Source organism: Sceloporus occidentalis, unplaced genomic scaffold (assembly GCF_023333645.1).
Source record: "Sceloporus occidentalis isolate IW3139 unplaced genomic scaffold, rSceOcc1.0.p SCAF_4, whole genome shotgun sequence".
In the NCBI taxonomy this organism is placed as follows: domain Eukaryota; kingdom Metazoa; phylum Chordata; class Lepidosauria; order Squamata; family Phrynosomatidae; genus Sceloporus; species Sceloporus occidentalis.
In genome coordinates this window covers 183,342,334-183,358,046 of record NW_028316984.1, presented here as the reverse complement: position 1 = coordinate 183,358,046, position 15,713 = coordinate 183,342,334, and the positions used below count along the sequence as shown (strand labels likewise).

The following is a 15,713-nucleotide window of genomic DNA, read 5'->3' as shown; positions in this document are numbered from 1 at the left end:
ATGGAAAAGTCCAAAAGCTTGTAACATTTTATCTGAGTTGTAGGGAAATTGATTTTGCATCTGTTTTTGAAGTGCCTCTGAAAAACACAATAGAAGTTAAAAATTGTAAATGCACCCAGAGTTCAGAACCAGACATTGTATAAGTAAGTTTGCTATTTCTCTTGTCTGGTGAACAGGTAAAACGCCATTAAAAATGATTGGCAGGAAAGTTCTTAAAATGACTGAGGCTGAAATTGGCCCCTGTGGGAATAGATTTTCAGTGGGAAAATTGTGTGGTGAAGTCATTAAATGTAATTTTTTGCTTAAGCTTAATTGACTGCAGCAAAGCATTCTGCACTATAATGGTGGCACAGAGATAACTGGTGCAGAGTTTTCAAGACATTTAATACAACACTGTGAATGTTTGAATGCTGAACAGAAAGAAGTAAGAAATGGTTCATAAAAGTTTATTACGGAAGTATATAGTTACAGTATTTAACTGTGCAGCAGAGTCAGAATTGGAGCAGAGAACTAGGAAGAAAGCATGACAACTAAGACAGACATTATTTCTGTGCTATGACATGACAAGCCAGAAGAGCTAGGCAGACGTGTTAAATAGAATTTCAGGGAAAGTGATTTAAGAATTAGTTCAATTTAGTACACTGTATGGTAGCAGTAAAATAATTATGAAACAATATGATGAAGATTTAAAAAAAAACAAAAATAATGACCACATGTGATTTACATAACTTTAAATTAGACGATGAAGACATTGAAATAATTAAACAATTTCCATACCTTGGCTCAGTTATTAACTAGAAAGGAGACTGCAGTCAAGAAATGAAAAGACAATGAGAACTTGAGCAGTAATGATGGAAGTAGGCAAGATCCTGAAGTGTCAAAGTATATCATTAAATTCTAAAGTTAGGATGGTTCATGCTGTTGTAACTCCTATTTTTATGTATGGTGGTAAAAGCTGAACCGTGAAGCTGATAGGAAGAAAATCAACTCATTTGAAATATGATGATAGTGAAGAGCTCTACAAATACTGTGGACTGCTAAAAAGACAAATAAATTTGTCCTTGAGCAAATGAAGCTTGAATTCTCCCTAGAAGCCAAGGTGACTAAACTGAGACTGTCATACTTTGGCCATATCATGAGAAAACATGACCTGCTAGAAGGAACAATAATTCTTGTTAAGGCAGAAACCAGCAGGAGAAGATCAAGACTCGACTTCCCATTCACCAAGGCCCCATTCACACAACCGGGTTATTTCAATTCAGACTTGCACTGATTATACTCGGTGCAGTGGCGGGGGGGGACAACCGAAAAGTCCATTTAAACCAGTGCATTTGGCACCAGATCTCTTAGTGGTTCTTTTTTAAGAGACTGCAGTGATCCCCATCTCTGAAAGTGTGAGTGAGCTATTGGATCTATTCAGATCATGCAACCACCTTTCAGGAAATGGAGGCACCTCCATTTTGACCCAGAGTGGTGGTGAATGGGAACTTCAGACTGGATTTAAATGTCATGGAGAGAAGCACTGCATTAAAATGTAGTGGGAACAATGAATAAGTTTTGATTCACAAATGCGAATCTCTCCATGCAAAAAACGTAAGTGTGACTGGCCCCAAAAAGCCAAGGAAGCGACAGCCCTGAGTCTGCAAGTTCTGAGCTTGATGATATGGTGACTTGGAGGTATCTTTTGGGTCTCCATAAGTCGAAATCGACTTGATAATGAGAATATCAGTAGGAGGTTTCAAAGAAATGTATAGAAAGCAGCAAAGACCAATTTTCTCACTGCTACCACTCGCTGATGAAGCAATGGGATATCTCCTGCAATGTTTAATCACAGCAATAGAAGCAGTTACTCTCAAGAAATTGTTGGACTCCCACCATTGACCATAATTTCTGGGTTGGTGGGAGTTGGACCCAAACAATATCCAGAAAGCAACTTATTTCCTTCCTCTACTTTAAGCCAGGGTGGGCAAAGTGCATCCTGTGGGCCATATTTGGTCCCTGAACCCCACAAGTGGCTGCTGAAGCTCCTGCCAGTCTCACACAAAAACCACCCAATTCTTTTTAAAAATCAATATGATTTTCACCCAAACACCATATTGAAAGCCCCCAAATGAACAAAAACACACAAAATGCCCCCACCACCACATAGCTCACAGAGCTCATCTCCTCAGTGTCTCTACTTTGCCACTTGTGGTTGCCATTTTTAGAGGGATGCACCAATAAAACAGGTGCTTTGGCATGCTGGAGGGAGAAGGGCCCACTAAGCATCTAGGGAGACTTGTCCCCTACCCCTGCACTCCTGCCTATTCTTGGTTTAAGTGCAATAGAACAAGATTTCTAGCTGAGATGTGCTGTTTGTGGACAATATCAGTCAAATGGGTTCATAAAATACAGGAACTAATCAGAAGGAGATTTCTGTATTCTGTATTGAAAGAAGCTGGGGGACTTGGTTAAAGAAAATGTAAAAGACATGTGTCCAGTTGGGTGGACTGATACTGTCACTAGGATTTGTGATTTCTTTTTAAGGTTGCAGTGCTGCACATACTCTTGGGAAGAAACCCTATAGTCATAACAGGGCTGCTTCGTTGTTGTGTGCCTTCAAGTCATTTAAATTGAACATGAGTCAACAGTGTGATGTGGCAGCTAACAAGGCCAATGCGATTTTAGGTTGCATCAATAGAAGTATAGTGTCTAGATCAAGAAAAGTAATAGTGCCACTCTATTCTGCTCTGGTCAGGTCCCACCTGGAATATTGTGTCCAGTTCTGGGCACCACAATTCAAAAAGGACATTGAGAAACTGGAGCATGTCCAAAGAAGGACGACTAAAATGGTGCAGGATTTGCAAACCATGCCGAAGGTGGGGATGTTTAGCCTGGATAAGAGAAGGTTAAGAAGGGACATGATAGACCTGTTTAAATTTTGGAAAGGATGTCATATTGAGGAGGGAGCTAACTTGTTTTCTGCTGCTCCAGAGACTAGGACCCAGAGCAATGGATGCAAATTACAGGAAAAGAGATTCCACCTCAACATTAGGAGGAACTTCCTGACAGTAAGGCTGTTCAACAATGGAACACACTCCCTTGGAGTGTAGTGGAGTCTCCTTCCTTAGAGGTCAGGATGCTTTGATTGAGATTTCCTGCATGGCAGGGGATTGGACTGGATAGCCCTTGCGGTCTCTTCTAACTCTATGATTCAATGTATGGCAATTCTAAGGTGAGCCTATCTTGGCAGGTTTTCTTGACAAGATTGCCTTTCTCTTCCTCTGAGGTTGAGAGAGTATGATTTGCCCAACCAGTGGGTTTCCATCGCCAAGTGGGGATTCACCTCCTGAGTCCATCACTCAAACCACTATACAATGCTCACTTTCATAGTGAGCACAGGGTTTTCTGAAGATGAACCTGTCACAGGGTTTTCTTGGTGAGGTTTATTAAGAGAGTCATTGCCTTTCTCTTCCTCTGAGGCTGAGAGGGTATGATTTGCCCAACCAGTGGGTTTCCATCGCCAAGTGGGGATTCACCTCCTGAGTCCATCACTCAAACCACTATACAATGCTCACTTTCATAGTGAGGCTTAATTCTGAAGAAATGTGGCTCAGACTTCCCTTTTGGGGTACCAAATGAAGTCTGTAGTAGTGTTAGATTGAAAAGGTGTGAGGAGCAAGGCAAGGAAACGTCTGTGTGAGATGACAAACAGGTTTGCAAACTAACTTGACCAAGCCTTTTCTGTAAATGTCTTGGCTAGTTGTTACAGGTTATTAGCTCTATTGTAAAATAGTTTATGACTTCATGGTTTTACACTGAAACACTACTGGGCTTGCCAGGTAGGTGCACTAGATGGATACTTTCAGTTTTTGAATTTTTGTGGTTATTTTCTAAACTTAATAACAGTCAATCTGCTTACAAATATGTGTAATGTTTGAATAATGTAGCATTTCTGAAAACATAAGGTTAAAATCTGTGTATTCTTCTCTTTTTCAGAGTACTCTGGGTTCTTTTCATTTTTATGAATAAAAAGACATTGCAGAACACATTAGAAACTGAAAATACAAAAGAGCCTTGACACTCCTGAAAATGGCAGATGTTCAAATTGGTGATTTTTGCTCTCTTAATCCACTGGAACTCTTTCAACAAGTAACCGAACAAGGAGAAAAAGTCAGGTCATTGAAGGCTGAGAAAGCACCAAAGGTAAATGTAAGAAAGTACCAAGGTTTGATTGCAGAACCAATTATCACATTCAATATTCTAATTACAATTGCTTTTTAATATTCTGATAATATTTTTCCAATGGAATTCGGTTAATACAGTCTTGGAAAGAGCTTACTAATAAAATCAAATGTTTGAAATCTCTAATATGAAATACAGGCACCTTCCATGTTTGGTGCTATCCACTCATCAAGTAGATAATTTAGACATTTCTTGATTCTCTATAGATCAAGACAGTCCTTTCCCCTGATGGAAGGTGTAGGTGTTTCTTGTATTTCTGAAAGAAACTGAGATCTTGCAGAGAATGTCAGCAGGGTGAGAATCTAACCGTTAGGGAGAAAGGGTGGAATAGGTGATTTTCACCACTTCTACTTGCATCCATGCATACTCTCTCCCACACTGTTCCAGAGGGTCCCTCAGTCTACCACAGGAGGCTACCTGGGGAAGGAGAAATTGGCAAAAAAAAAAAAAAAGCATTCCTTCCTTTTCCCAGTAATACCCTTGAGTATAGTGAACTCTCAATTCAACCTTATGTTTTGTTTTGGGTCCCCTTCTGTTTTCTCTCTACACACTGTCCTTAGGTAAACTCATCAGCTCTTTTGGTTTTTCCTACCATCTGTATGCTGATGACACTCAGTTGTATCTTTCCACCCCTGACCTTTCTCCAAGGCTTGAACAGCAAGTTTCGTCTTGCCTCACAGCTGTCTCACAGTGGATGCGCTATCGGCATTTGAAGCTCAACATGTCCAAGACGGAGCTTCTTGTCTTTCCTCCTAAGCCCACCCTTCAACACTCCTTTTCTGTCTCTGTGGACAACATTTCTATTCAACCAGTCCAGCAAGCCCGCAGTCTTGGTTTTATCTTTGACTCTTCTCTGTCGTGTATCCCTCAGATCCAGACCACAGCCAAGGCTTGTAGATTCTTTTTGTACAATATTGCTAAAATCTGACCATATCTCTCCATCTCTACTGCCAAGATCCTGGTCCATGCCCTAGTGATCTCACAACTTGATTACTGTAACATCCTTCTGGCAGGGCTTCCTCTTTCTCACCTCCATCCTTTAATTTCTGTCCAGCATTCAGCTGCACGCATTATCACTTCCACCCACCGCTGTGACCATATCTCTCCTGTGTTGGCATCCCTTCACTGGCTCCCTCTCCCTTTCCGTATTCAGTACAAGCTCCTGCTATCGACGTTTAAAGCCCTCCATGGGCTGGCCCCTCCTTACTTATCAGACCTTCTTTCTCCTCACCTTCCCACTAGGGCCCTCCATTCTGGTAGTCAAAGTCTGCTGTCCCAGCCCAGGATTTCTTCTGCCCCATCTCGGATTCGCCCCTTTTCACTCGCTGCCCCTCACTCCTGGAACCTTCTTCCCCTGCGAACAAGAGCCATCACTTCTTTAACCAGCTTCAAAACGGAGTTGAAGACCATCCTGTTCAGGGCAGCGTTCCCAGGCATTGCATAATTGTCACTTGCTATTTGATGTTCTTTTGTTGCCTGTTTTATTGAATCATTTCCTATATTGCTATGTATTTTATATGTATTATCCTACTAGAGAGGCCCCTTCCCCACCACCACTCCCTTTGTGTCGTGTCTTTTTAGATTGTAAGCCTGAGGGCAGGGAATGTCCAATTAAAAAGATTGTATGTACAGCACTGTGTAAATTTACAGCGCTTTATAAATAAAGGATAATAATAATAATAATGATGATGATGATGATGATGATGATGATGATGATGGAGGGCTGGAGCCCTGTCAGGAATTGAACTCACAACCTGTGAGCGACTGTGAGCGACTGCAGTACCAGCATTTAACCACTGTGCCACCAGGGCTCCCTGTACCACTGGTATGTCAGCTTTGGATAAGCTTTAAGGAAGCTTTATATTCATGATGAGTATTCTTTGACTCTTCAGAAGTTGGACTCCAATTGCCATCACGCCCTAGCCAGCATGGCTAATGGTCTGAGATTAAAGTTCAACAACATTGGGAGGGTCACAAATATCCCGCCCCTACTTTATCTGTTGGTGCAACTAATTATGCCCTAAATCCAAATGCTGACCTCAAGTGGAATAAACACACTGAATCATTGAAACTTATGTAAGTTGTTAACTTGGCAAATTCCCATTGGTTCAGTTGGTCTGCATTTGTTTTAGCTAAAAATTGAATGTAAGCCTATATGTGGCTTTCCTACACATGTACAATTGGCCCTTCCCTTATGCGAGGGATCCGTTCCAGACCCCGCCGCATAAGGGAAAAACCTTGTAAACTCAAGCCCCATTAGAAACAATGGGGCACGTTCTTGCGGTGTGCACCTGGTGCACCACAGGGTGCGCACTGTGGGCGCGTGCTCCATTGCTTCTTCCAGGGCACGGGAGAAGTCTTTCTTGTCAGGGATGATGGGAGTTGTAGCTCTTCACCTCTGGCTCTAACTCACCACCTTGTTATGCACCGGCGCTGACCAGTTTTGGCCAGTGGTTAAAGCTTTGCTCAAAAGCAGCAGAGTTTCAGAGAATAGGCTGAAGACCCTGACAAACTCTCCAAGCCTTCTCACTCTTGCTTCCACAGAAGTCTTCCCACTTCTTCAGGATCCAGCTGGCTCTTGTATCTTCACTCAAGACACCAGACAACTCAGTAGTCTTATATAAAAGATCTACTTTATTCTACTATATACAAATACTAATGCCCTACAAATTACAATCTCCAAACTACTCACAAAACTCCACAACTACCCACAAAATACATTGGGAATCAAAGCAATTATTATAGTCATAGTAAAACACCACCCACTTAGCCAGTTTCCACCCAGTGGGCGTGTACATCCATTTTGATTGGTTCTCATGGTTCAACCCATAATTAATGATTTCATCATTTCACCTTGTCCACTTAACAATTCTCAGGTGCTTTCAATTATACCCTCTACATTTCTGTCCTTGGCATTTAGGACTGCTAATTACATTACCTTTCACACCTGTGTGGCTTCTTAATTGCTTTTGCTTAGTCATAGTGACTTTCACATACATGTTTTATTTCCATCACTATATATATCCCATGTTGCTTTTTCCTTAACATTTCTGGCGCGGTTTCCAGCATATGCTGGAAGCTGTGTATGGCACACATATGACGCGGGTGCACTGTCCACCAATTTGCTAACTGCAAATAGGTCCAGATTAATACCATTTAAGCCTGAGGTTTTTCTTGTCAGACATAGGGGCTCTGCACACAGCCCCAAAAGGGCAGCCTCCAGCCACCCCTTTTATAGCCAGATCGGGGCCGCGGCAACCACACGCTGCGGCCCCAATCTGGCCTTTCCAGGGCATGAAAAGGAGCTACAAAAAGCAACTCCTTTTTGTGCCCTGGAAAGGGTGCCATAACCACAGCGTAGTAGCTTTGTGTGCTCCTTCAGCACTGCGTCATGCAGACGTAGCACCAGAAGAGCACCATGATACTGTGTGTCATGTGGAGCAGCGCACAGTGTCATGGTGTCCGGGTGTACATCATGGATGTGCTGCCCTAACTCCGCCCTCCCCCCCAGCCAGACTTTCAGGCCGGTCTGTACAGGGCTTAAGAACATAAAAACTAACTTATTGAGCATTATTTTCTGTCTTCTACAGTATCCAGTATCTGACTATAGTATCTGGCCAGATCACCTAAGGAAACCCAAAGGCAGAATACAGTGCAAGTGCTGTACTGTAATGTTTCCAACTCACCCACACACATACTGCACTCTAAAGAACACTGCTTTGAACCATCTTGCTCCACTTGACTCCTCGTGACTAACATCAAGTGGCAAGTCCCGTGAACTTGTCCATTCCTTTTTGTAATTTACAGTTTGTCAGCCATGTTCTGGTAGTGAATTTTATACGTTAGCTATATGCTGAGTGCAAGCTACTTTCTCTGGCCTGTCCTAAATCGAGCCCCAGTTCACTTCATTTTCTGATTCTGAATTTTAATATTGTGTGAGACAGTGAAAATCTGGTCCCTGTTTTTTTCTTCTCTTGGCATTTATAATTTTGTACACATTTGGAAATGACTTGAAGACGCACACAGAAAGAGATCATATTCTTCCCATAGTTGTATTATAAGTTTTGAGATAAACCAAGAGTTTTTTCTTGACTGTTCTACTTGTATGCCAACCCTGAATCGCAAAGAATCATTTTAAAAAAGCATTCTTAATGGTTGCCACAAAGCTGTGGAATTCCATTCCCTAGAGATTTGTTGAAGTCCCAGCTTGTTAACTTCCAGGAATGTTGTAAGACTTCTGTTGCCAAGACTGTCTTCCCCTCTAAAGTCTGAAGTTAAGCAAGAAGGCAGTCTACTGCAACCAAAAAAGACCAGGCTGGACACAGTTAACCAGAGGGCCTTCTCATCTGCCACTCCCAAACTATGGAATAGCCTGTCGAGAGAGATCCAGAACGTTACCAATCTTGAAAGCTTTTAAAAAGCTGTCAAGACAGATCTCTTCCAACAGGTCTTCCCTGAATAACTCACTTGGTCACCCACTGACATGAACTATCATATGGAATATCCCAGAATGCCCATCTGTCTATCACTGACTGAATGTTTTAATAATTTTAGATGAGATTTTACTTCTGTTAGTGAGATTTTATTATTGTTATGTGGGATTATAATGTTACTGTTTGGAGGGAGGGATAATGGGTTTTATTTTGTATTATTGTACTTTATTGTGTTGTGAGCCGCCTCGATCCTGTGGGAGAGGCAGGATAAAAAATATTATTATTATTATTATTTATGTAACATTTTAACAGAGTGTTGTAATGTAACATTAGTTTGAGTCATACTGTCTGTCTCTCTATGAGCGTGTAAATTATTTGTTGCTTATGCCACAATGTGTTGCTGGATTGGATGGAAGAGAAATTGACAAAAATAAGGTTACATGTGCATATGAACTCCTACAGTGAGATTCAGAAATTTAGTTCCATATACCAAAGTGTTGATATAGCATCAACCCACACTATGCTGCTTCCTCAGTCTTAATAAGTGTTGCTACTCCAATTTTGAGATTAATTCCAGGGCTGTAATATTTATATTATTAAATATTATAATCTAAACATTACAACCCTTGAAGTAAACCTCATTAAAGAAGGAGTGGCAACACTGGTGAGGTCTGGAGAGGTGGTCACTGGTGTTAAAATTAAATTTAAAATATATTCCCAATTAATTGGGCAACGCTTAAAAAACAAAGAAAGAAAGAAACCTTTTAATTTCTAATACCTTCAACTATATTACTACAGTGGCCCAGGCATTCCTGGCAGAAAATATTCCTTTCACATCTCTTCCTGTGCCACCCAAATCTTCACAGGGTTGTAAGATCCTCTGAATCAGATTTGGAGATGCAGTGGTGGGGAGGAAAAGAGGAAATCCTAATGCATGAACATAAGTCCACTTGCATGACAATGGATGTAGTCCAATATTAGTACTTAGAAAAACTGCACATTGGAGGTGTCATCTTGAACAAGAAATTCTGTTCCCCACCACTACCCCTTGTACCATAAGGAATATTGCTTCTGAGGGGAAGCTTGCTACAGCAAAAAAAATAAAAAATAAATAAAAAATGCATTGTAGAAAATCCTGCTTTTTTCTTTTAAAGTTATGTTTTACTCATCTCCAAATACATACATATTAATTAATACAAATTAAGCAGAATTTCTGATGTCCATGCATCTGAAGAAATAGACTCAAGTCTAAAATCTCATGCTACAAGCTTTTTTTTTTCCAGTTAGTCTCAAAGGTGCTATAAGATCCCTTTGCAAATCTGCTGTCAGTGAGAGTGGACTTTGGGAATGCTCAGCTTCAACTCTGACCATACCACTGTCATTAATAGTTTATTCATTTACTTGTTTAAAATTCGTGGTTATTTATACATCAGTGAACCAAGAGTGCACAACCTGCAGCATTTGCCCAATCCCACATGGCCCCAAAGCTTTAGGGAATCCAGCCACTTTCCACATAACTCTTCTGTTCAGGGTTAAAAAGCCATTTCCTGGCTTCCAAGAACACTTCCCCCAATCCTAATAGCAGCAGGGAAAAGCTGCCTAATGGGGATTGCTGGAATAAGTTGGAGGGGTATTCATATATTTATATTGTGTGGCTGTGCCTGTGTGATTTTAGTGGTGGCATATCTGCAAATTCACGATCAATGGCATTATGACTTGGAAAAGATTCTTCCAATCCCAGTTTTCCTTTAGTGATATTCAAGGTCCAGCAACTAATGGCCAGGATCTTTTGTGCTCTGTCAATGCAGAAGGGAAAAGTGGTGGGAGAGCAGACTTCTGATTCCATGCTGCCTGTTTTCCAATACATGATTGGAGGTGGAGCCTAAGAGAGAAAATGTTCTGGAAAGGATGCTTTGAAATGTCCTGATGCATAGATGATGGTCCAAAGCACCCCTACCAAAGCGCATTCACCCTGAGGACCACATAGACAGACAGATGGATGGACACACACATACACCCCACCATGCATTCAAGAAATAGTCAGCGTGGAGCTGACAGCCCTTTCTCCCCCTACCTCCTCCTCTCTGAGCAAGCTCAGAGAAGGTACAACAGCTCACATAACAGACCATTGTGCTTGTGGAAGCATCAAAAGGATTCTAGCCATCATTCGTAGGCTGCACTCCTGAACATATGTTGTTGTTTTGTTGCAATATTTATTTATTTTCCACCTCTCTCTATGGATCAAGGTAGGGAACAACAACAAATCAACAATGAACATCAATTAAAACACATTAATTAAAACATGCAGCAGTTTAAAAGGACAAATAAGACATATTAATTTCAAAACAGTCCACATATAAAATTCAGCATCTAAATTCACAATTTACTGATTCACAGTTACAATTCACAGTGTACTGATATCAGTGAGATTTGCTTCTAAAAAAATTTAAAATGATTTTTAAAAATGCTTATTCAGTACTGTGGTATTGGCATGTATTGCATGTTACAAAATACCATTAGCAGAAAGACAGTATATCCCCCAGTGAATTTACAAACTCCATTTTCACAAATGGGCAAATAGCAAGAGAGTAAAATAGACAAGGGTGAGAATGTGCAGAAATGCCACTACATATACTTGGGCTTAGTTTTGAGGTGGATTAATTCGGAAGGTCTAAATATTACAGATTTGTGGGAAATTTTTATTTTGGCAAATAATTTGATTAGCAGAAGAAGGGAGGGGGGCAGCTAGGAGCAGATAATAAAGAAAATAATACTTTCACCCCCACCTTCTATCTGCCTTGAAGAATTTTTCAATTAAATCCCACTGGGTCCCTATGGGATAAGTAAATATTTGTACTCATTTTGCAAGTGGAAAAATGGGGTGGGGATCTTAAATGACGTGATCAAGGTTACACAAGCAGGTCATTTGGCTTGCTTACGTGGAGTTTTGAGACTAGCTGCTTCATTTCATATCCCTGCCTCCTTGGTCTTCAATCTGTAATTCATAGGCATTTATTTGACTTCAGATATATTGAATATTTCCTCTTCTGTATGATGTCTGTAAGTAGTAGGAAAGTTGAAAGCTCTGAAAACTCTACTAACCTGGACACGGTTAAATTTCCCCCTTCTCTCCCATATTTTACACCAGGATGAAATTGATGCAGCAGTTAAGTTATTGTTATCTTTAAAAATGAGCTACAAAACAGCAACAGGCCAAGAATATAAAGCAAGTTCCCCTCCAGCAGATTTCGCTCCAGTCAGTAATGGTCCAGGTGATGCTGAAGATGATGATTTTGTTGACCCTTGGACAGTGCAGACATCTAATGCAAAAGGAGTTGATTATGACAAACTTATTGGTATGTATTGTTCAATCTGTTTTTTTAAATAATAATTAATTTGTGGCTGTCCGGGTGTTATTGGAATTATGTTCAGTCACAACCCTGTGATAAGTTTTGCATCTCCTTTTGGATTCATAAGGTTTGATAGAACAATGAGTCTTAGTGAGGAGAGATAGGAAACTTCAGTAAAGCATTCATCCATGGTCTCCAACTAGATTATTTTTGCAGTGCAGATGCAGCCTGTATGGTATTTTAGCTAGAAGTGTATATAATCTGTCATTCATTTTTATTGTCTTCAGTTCGATTTGGCAGCAGCAAAATTGATAAAGACCTCATCAATAGAATTGAGAGAATTACAGGGCATAAACCACATCACTTCCTACGCAGAGGCATTTTCTTTTCTCATAGGTGGGTATGTTTTATTGGTTTTTCAAAATCTGAGTAGCAAAATCCATTCTAACTTTTCCCCACACATTCTTTTATTCTGCACACATCTCCATAAAAGAAAGCAAAAGCCAACATTCTTGTGGGGAAAATAATAGGCGATTGATATGCAGTGCTTTCTATTTCAAAGGTAGAATGTCTTTGATTTAGCACAGCTTTACAAAGTCATGTCACGCCATTTCAGTAATAATGTTGTCATTTAAATACAGGTTACAGTCAAGAAGGCTTTATCTGTGTCTTTCAGTATTTATTTTCATCCCTTTTGAAAAGGGATTATTTTCCTCCCTTCAGGCTCTTCTTTTGCCATGTCTATTTTTTTCTTCAGAGATATGAATCAAATTCTTGACGCATATGAAAATAAGAAGCCATTTTATCTTTACACGGGCAGAGGTCCTTCATCTGAGGCAATGCATGTTGGCCATCTTATCCCGTTTATTTTTACAAAGTAAGTAACCTGTCTTAAGAACAGTTGATTTCAAATAGTGTTATTTCTTATTTTCAAAATTGTTAATTTTAGCATATGACAGTAGCTCTGCTTCAGAGGACTGTAGTTGTGATTCTGAGTTCAGAAGAAATGTCATGGAGCTTTATTTTGTCCCTTCATTCCCCCTGGAATAAACTGAAGGTGGAAGTAATCCCCTGAACAAAATGGAAAGACCAAAAGAGGAAACTATCCAAGATCAGGCAAAGGAACCTTTCAAGATGCAGCAGCTAAAAAGGCCAATGCAATGCATCAATAAAAGTATAGTGTCTAGATCAAGAGAAATAATAGTACCACTATATTCTGCTTTGGTCAGGCCCCACCTGGAATATTGTGTCCAGTTCTGGGCACCACAGTTCAAAAAGGACATTGAGAAACTGGAACGTGTCCAAAGGAGGGTGACTAAAATGGTGAAGGGTCTGGAAACCATGCCCTATGAGGAACGACTTAGGGAGCTGGGGATGTTTAGCCTGGAAAAAAGAAGGTTAAGGGGTAATATGATAGCCCTGTTTAAATATTTGAAGGGATATCATGTTGAGGAGGGAGCAAGCTTGTTTTCTGCACCTCCAGAGAACAGGACCCGGAGCAATGATGCAAGCTGCAGGAAAAGAGATTCCACCTCAACATTAGGAGGAACTTCCTGACAGTAAGGGCTGTTCGACAGTGGAACACACTCCCTCGGAGTGTAGTGGAGTCTCCTTCTTTGGAGGTCTTTAAGCAGAGGCTGGATGGCCATCTGTCGGGTATGCTTTGTTTGGGATTTCCTGCATGGCAGGGGATTGGACTGGATGGCCCTTGTGATCTCTTCCAACTCTATGATTCTAAGAACAAAAATAGAGGTGTGTTAAGAGTTGATAGTGGGCATGGCAATGTTTCCGTCTCAGTGGAGTAGTAACCAGTTTCTTCCCCTCCCCAAGCAATTCTGCTTATGGATGTTGTTGAGGGAGCCATTGGGTGTGCTTTTGTAAAAGTGATTCCACACCAATCCAGTACATGCATCAATATGGGTAGGCACCAAAGTAGCAAAGTGTTGAAAGCAATAAAAGGCATAAATCCACCTGTTCATCAAAACTAGAGTAAACTCATTGAATCAATGGAAGCTTAGTTATTCAATACTTATAGAAAGTTCTATTGAATCAATGGTTGGAACAAAAAGTAGGATTCAACCCTTTGTTTTCAGATGCCTACTCATCCAGCATCCCAGAAAGCAAGAGCTGCTTTATGAATTGTTACATGCCTTCTTTCCTGTAGAAAGAAAAAGAGAAGTTTGAAGATACACTTTTTCCTTCAATAGAAAGTGGACCCCTCCGCGTGAACTACCTTGTAGCTGCCTAACAGTATCTATATTTCAAAAGCACAAGATATGACAGAGCATACAAAATGAATGATGTAGCTGTGCCAGTCTTTGATCTGATTAAGTGGGCACCCCATTGGCAAGATTTCACACAGATAAAGCATTGGCTGAGATCAAAGATATACCTAAATTCATGTGAGGGATTTGTACTAGCCCTGTGCATTTATTTATTTATTTTGGTAGCTTGTGCGGATTGTCCTCATACCATATCACAAAGAGTTTTTGATTCTAAATGTGGCAACAGCAATCCTTCTCTTTTGGTATCCTCCAGATCCATCAGATTTTCTACCACTTATCCCTAATGTCTGTAGGACTAAATTTGAAACAAAACACGAATGAGGCAAGTGGAACAAACACGTTGAATAAGTACGTGAATAAGTGGTTGTCTCACTGCTGAAACAAAACAGTTATCAACATGAAGAGGGGTGGGGGACAAAGATATACTTCAGGTTTCATATAATACAAATTAAACACAAAATAAGATGTTGTCTGTGTCCAAGGCACAATACATAAATATGATAAGAGTGATTTTACAATAATGCTACAGTTTGACCACAGTACTGATCAGAGATATTAAAATTCCTTCTGACAGTACAGATATTCCTTGTGTCTATAAAATACAAGATAAGGAATAGCGCTGTTGGCATAGAACCAACATCATGCTAGTGTTTGACCACCAGTGTGACAGAATTCTTCCTGTCCCAGTTCCCCTGCACCTTCTGAAAACTAGCTCCAAAGAGTATCCCAGCCCTCCACAGCTGGTTATGGGGCTGCAGTGACTGCTGCTGCAAGAAGGAAGGATTTTTACACCTTACATTTCCACTGGCAGAAAATAAATCCATCCATTTCAATTCTGGCCATTGTTTTCAAAGCAAGAGGGAGACTTACTGCCAGAATCAAACAAATGTATGTCTTCCCTGTAAAAGATGTCCTATGCATACCAGGGGATGGCCACATTGTTTCATGCTTTCACTAGAATTCACCCCAAATACTTAACTACCATTAAATCTGTTTCATTTATTTTTACTAGGTGGTTGCAAGAAGTATTCAATGTTCCTCTAGTTATACAATTGACTGATGATGAAAAGTATCTCTGGAAAGATCTAACAGTTGAAAAAGCTTACCAGTATGCTATAGAAAACATCAAGGACATTATAGCCTGTGGATTTGATATCAATAAAACCTTCATATTCTCTGATCTCCATTATTTGGGGTAAGGTTCTAAGATTTCTTTGAAACTGCATGATCAAAAGTCTTGTCTTTTGTGTGATCTTAAGCTCTCCGGGAACATTAGCACAGTTTGAGGGACTTTTCTTACCAACTTGTTTCAGAAGAGGCAATACATAGCCAGATGGTTTTGGTACATGTAACTTTGTAAAATAAGTTTATTGAGGAAAGACAAGAGAAGCAAGGGAATTTTACTAGAGGATAATTATTTT

At 40.3% G+C, this 15,713-nt stretch overlaps 1 protein-coding gene across 1 annotated transcript in view; it reads left to right on the top strand.

The window, feature by feature from the left end:
- The window catches only part of WARS1 (tryptophanyl-tRNA synthetase 1), a 33,854-nt gene that overhangs the window by 7,357 nt on the left and 10,784 nt on the right, over positions 1 to 15,713 (top strand). Inside the window, exons 2-6 of the mRNA XM_089522536.1 lie at positions 3,979 to 4,185; positions 11,806 to 12,013; positions 12,295 to 12,403; positions 12,765 to 12,884; positions 15,305 to 15,487. Of these exons, the coding sequence (XP_089378662.1) occupies positions 4,072 to 4,185; positions 11,806 to 12,013; positions 12,295 to 12,403; positions 12,765 to 12,884; positions 15,305 to 15,487 (734 nt within the window). The 5' untranslated portion in view covers positions 3,979 to 4,071. The remainder of the gene's footprint in view (positions 1 to 3,978; positions 4,186 to 11,805; positions 12,014 to 12,294; positions 12,404 to 12,764; positions 12,885 to 15,304; positions 15,488 to 15,713) is intronic.